The sequence below is a fragment of the Caloenas nicobarica genome, chromosome 4, assembly GCF_036013445.1.
Source record: "Caloenas nicobarica isolate bCalNic1 chromosome 4, bCalNic1.hap1, whole genome shotgun sequence".
Taxonomy (NCBI): Eukaryota; Metazoa; Chordata; class Aves; order Columbiformes; family Columbidae; genus Caloenas; species Caloenas nicobarica.
In genome coordinates, this window is record NC_088248.1 from 24,615,628 (window position 1) to 24,620,159 (window position 4,532).

Here is a 4,532-nt window from a genome sequence, read left to right on the forward strand (position 1 = left end):
CCTCAGAGGGGGCCGAGCGCCTCCGCCCACCCGCTGCCGAGGCGGGGAGCCCGGCGGCGCCCTCTGCGGCGGCGGGGCGGGGGAGCCCGCCTGTTCCGGCCCGCTCGCCGCTCCGCTCCGCCAAAAGCACAAGCAGGGCCCGCCGAAGGGTTTACCCACTTCGTAAGGCGCGGGGGAACAGCTAACTTCACGTAATTTCCAAAAGGATGGGTATTAGTCTTCTTCACGCAGCCAGAAATCCCCCAGCACAGAGCAACGCAGGCCAGAGGTTCAGGGGGTTTTGTGTTTTTATTTATAACTCCAGTTACAGCGAATACAGGCTGGCAGTACAGAAAAGCAGCACGCCAGAGAGGTAACGCTGGCTCTGTGCGTCCAGCAGCGTTCGTCTGGCTTCCCCGCGCCCTCCCCGACCACATCCCGGGGCGCTGGTGCGGCGGGCAGCGCTGGCAGCCGAGGGGAGGATGCCACAAACCCAAAAAAATGACCACACGGCTCTACATTTACAAACAGTTACCCGAAATGAAGCTACTCCCCCCCGCCCCACACTTAGGTAGGAACTGATGAAGAAGGGGAAAAAAATTACATTTGTTTCCCTTTAAAGGGTGACTTCATTATTTTCGATGCTGCGGCGATCCTGAGCGTCCTCGGCACTCTCCAAAGTTTGATTGCTGTTATCGTCAGGGATCTCGGGCAGAATGCGGGCCTGGCTCTCCCTGCTTTCCACGCTCCAGTGACTGTCCCCTCTTACACCAGCCTTGCTGTCACCATCCCCTTCCGTCTCGCGGCTGTCGAATTTCTGCCGACTGTCGTTTTCCACGCTCCGGTCGCGCAGCTTGCTGTCCAGCTCGCTGCTGTCCTGCCCGTGGCCCTTGGCAGCCCATTCCCTGGCGATGCCGAGCTTCCCCAGGGAGCGGCGGGCAGACGGATCCTCCGGGGAGAGCTGCCCTTGCTGGCTGTCTGCATCCAGGGCGCTCTCATCCTCCTCAGTGGCATCGTACACAACGAGCTGTGTAACAGGGCAGGACAAGAAGGAGCCATTGTCACTCCTGGGGAACTGGTGTGTCACCAATGCAAGCTGCATAGTCTGCATGGTCACTCAAAGCCTGAGTAACACTGCTCTGCTGCGGCCTTTTAATGGAGTCACATGAACCTTTCACATTACGAGAAACTCAAGTCTGATCCTGGCCTGAGATTTCAAGTGTGCAAGGACCTTACGATAGTGCAACTTGCAGTATCCCAAGGAGCGGGCTGCACTCCTGCCTCTGCGTATCAGCAGCCCTCACCGATTTAGGACATCCAGAGAAAGCAATATGTTCCTTCACTTATGCCTACCTTCCCTCCTCTAATCCTTTTCACAGCTAACTCCCATAAAATGTCTATTTTCAAGTTCATTACCCTTTTCCTAAAACCTGGGTACTATTTACCTTTTTTGCAGCTTTGCGGATTTTGCTAGACTTCACCACTGTGGCTTTTGCCCTCACCGCGTAAGCCACGCTGTCGCCTCTGCCAGCGTTGTCTCCCCGGGTAAAAGGAGGGAAGGATACAGTTACTGGGATGTCTGTGGGAAAACCAGTGATGACTTCATCGGATTCATCCGTGTCATTAGAATCATTGTCATCATCATCACCATCGACATCTTCATGGCTCTTGCTTGACACATCAGGAAAGTGCTGCAAAGCATTTATTATCCATCAGGCAAATGAACATATATAAGACATGCATACTCTTATCTGTCCTGTCTCACCCAGGGCTTATACACTGTTGGGGAACTAAGTGCACAAATTGCTCTGAATTCGCCTCACCCCGCCTGAAGCTTTGTTTTGTTTAGGGAGAGCTGTTACCACAAGAACCACATTGGACTGACATTTTGCTATTCAAATCACGTACCGGTTGTACTGGGACATCCACGCTTTCTTCTGAAGAGTGTAGAGTCTGAAAATGACAGGAAACTCACTATTAGGACACCGAAGCACATATGATAGAGCTGATCGGCATGTTGACTGCTCTTTAAGCATTTAATCCTAACTTGGAAATCTTGGCACTGAGAGATGCTCTTCTTTCTCTTCCAGTTAGTTGCACATACCTGCTGAGCCAGGTCATTCTGTGTGTGCTGCAGACTCTCCCAAGACTGAGAATTCACATGTTTGTGGTGCTGTCTGTGTGAGTGATGGCCCCTGGTGTCCTTCAAGAGAAGGAAAGAATGGTTGGAGTTATATCTAACAACCATCGTTTCAGCTAATCCTCGGGTTCTTTTCCCAAGAAAGACTTATCCCCATATCATGAAGACTCTAAGTTAAATGCAGTAGCTGATTCTCAAAGTAAATAACTGATTTTACATGAGCAGTAGCTGGCAATGGAGTATAAATTAGATAGCTATATACAAGATCAGTACCATTCACTCACACCACTCCAAAAATTCATGGGGAGTGTATTGAAGTGCTTTTCCAAACCAAATATTGCCATCTGATCCACACTAATGACTGTGGGTTATAGCAGTTATACCATGCTACAGTCCTTTTCTCTTTTTAACTGACAACTTACGCATTTTTCATTAAGAAAAAAAGGTTTCCAGTGCTGGTCCAGAGATACATCTGTAATGAGAGTCCACAACCAGGTACCAGGATGCCTAACCTCGCAAAAGTCTACTGAATTCAGTGGCTCTGTGCTTTAGCTACCTGAGAAACTGGCTCATAATAGCCAGGCAAGGACACATTCTGCAAGCAGCTACAATCATAAACCATGTATCAGATGATGTGTATTAGAGGAAAAAAAAAATAAAGTATTTATTAAAGCAAATTAATAAAAAGACAAAAGGAGCTTACATATTTTTCTTCGGAGCTGCCAGAAACAGCATGCTGCTTGGATTTACTCACCTTGAAGGGAGAAAATGAAATTAAATGATTTTTTTTTTTTGCTAACGTGCAAAGGGAATATGTGATGGCTAATACACATTGTGATTTACTTACTGGCCATGCAGCAACGATGCTGATAAGGCATAAACACAGGACTGCCACCTTCATTGTGATGTTTTACCTAGAAAATGTTTTGAAACACTGAGTCAACAATGTAAAATACCACCAAAAAAAGCCACATGCTTTTTCTTCCTCCTGGTGTTCTTCCCCATGCCAAGACCAATCTTTTTCCTCTGTCCTCCATCACCAGACCCAGCCCATTTTGAAATGACTTAGGGACACAAAAGCTACAAGAACTTTAAAACTAGATATTGAAAAGTGCTGAGAGTAGCCACACTGAGAGGGTGAGCAGACTCCTCTCATCTTCTGACTTGCACTGGCAAAAGGAAAAGCCTTGTGAAAAACAAAGCACTGTAAAGATGAAATTAGGTTTATCATGATTCCTTTAACATCATTTTGACAGAAGAAATAGGACAAGACAAGCCCAGCTGAGGTCCTCTTTTCAGTTATTTTAAAGTAACTAGTTTTCAGGGTTATTAACTGGAGTCACTGTGAGTAAACTCCATTTATATGAGCATAAACTGCTTTTATTTACAGATCTTTATTTTCACCTGCAGAAGCTTGCACAGAACAACCTGTGTTTCCAAGCAAGAAATGAAGTGAAATATCTGCTCACATTGCAGTTTTAGCAATTTAATAAATGAGTGATTCCTGATTAAATTAGGATAGTACTGAGCTACAGTAAATTTTGGTGCTGACAGACCAGTTCTCAGGAAAAGCAACATCCCTGAGAAATTAAATGGGTAGACTTTTCAGTAACCTCCTCCTAACACCTATCAGCACACAGATTTTTAACTGGCAATTACATATAGTACCCTGCTTCCCTAAAGCAACCTTGCTCCTATAAAAGTAGACCTTTTTCTGCAGAGAAACGTCAAACGCCCCTGGGCAGTGAAGCAGTTTTCCAGGATCACCTGTCCAAAGCTTCCTTGACTAGCGCTGCAGACAGAACAGAACATGTCAGGTAAAAAAGAAAAAAAAAAAGGCAAGAAAAATTACCTTTCTGGTGCTGGAGGAGTCAGCTGCAACAAGAGCTCTCTTAGTGATCCCAGCAGCAGCTCCAACTGCTTGGCTCCCAGTAGCTCTGGCTTTCTTCCCTCGTCTCCCGACTGCCTGACATCTCCAGCCTTGGGGAATTTAAACCCCGTCTCAGGCACGGCCACCAATCCCCATGTGGCGGAAAAAAGATGAGGTCATGAGGCTCCTGGCCACCGTCCTGCCCACGTTCTCCTACACTTCCCCTTTGGCTTTGTGGCTTTTGAAGCAAACAAAAACTACTCTATGGTTAAAACGTTACTTATGGGCAAGATCATTAACCAGCAGGTCTGTTGAATGCAAAGCATTTGGTATTGTGTAGGAGGACTTCAGGGCACATCTGCCCTCCTTTTGCAAAAAGGCAGAGCCCAGTTTCCCCGAAACCTTTCCTGCCCTGTTCTGTAGGGGGTAGGAACATGTAATGTGTGCAGGAAGAAGGAGACTTGAACATAAAACTCCCCCAAAAAGTGTTCGTATTTCTGAAAAGTTGTACATTTGCTCTCCAGTGTACACGTGTTGCAAGGG

The 4,532-nt window shown here is 46.9% G+C and overlaps 1 protein-coding gene across 1 annotated transcript; it reads right to left on the bottom strand.

Annotated features, from left to right (window-relative positions):
* Positions 1–269: 269 nt before the first annotated feature.
* On the bottom strand, positions 270–4,064 carry SPP1 (secreted phosphoprotein 1). The gene is made up of 7 exons (XM_065634403.1): positions 3,972–4,064; positions 2,967–3,033; positions 2,823–2,873; positions 2,084–2,182; positions 1,888–1,932; positions 1,425–1,670; positions 270–1,006 (listed from the first exon to the last, which is right to left on the bottom strand). Exons 2-7 carry the CDS (start codon positions 3,018–3,020, stop codon positions 596–598), a joined length of 906 nt encoding a protein of 301 aa, XP_065490475.1. The 5' UTR covers positions 3,021–3,033; positions 3,972–4,064; the 3' UTR covers positions 270–595.
* Between the last annotated feature and the right edge of the window lie 468 nt (positions 4,065–4,532).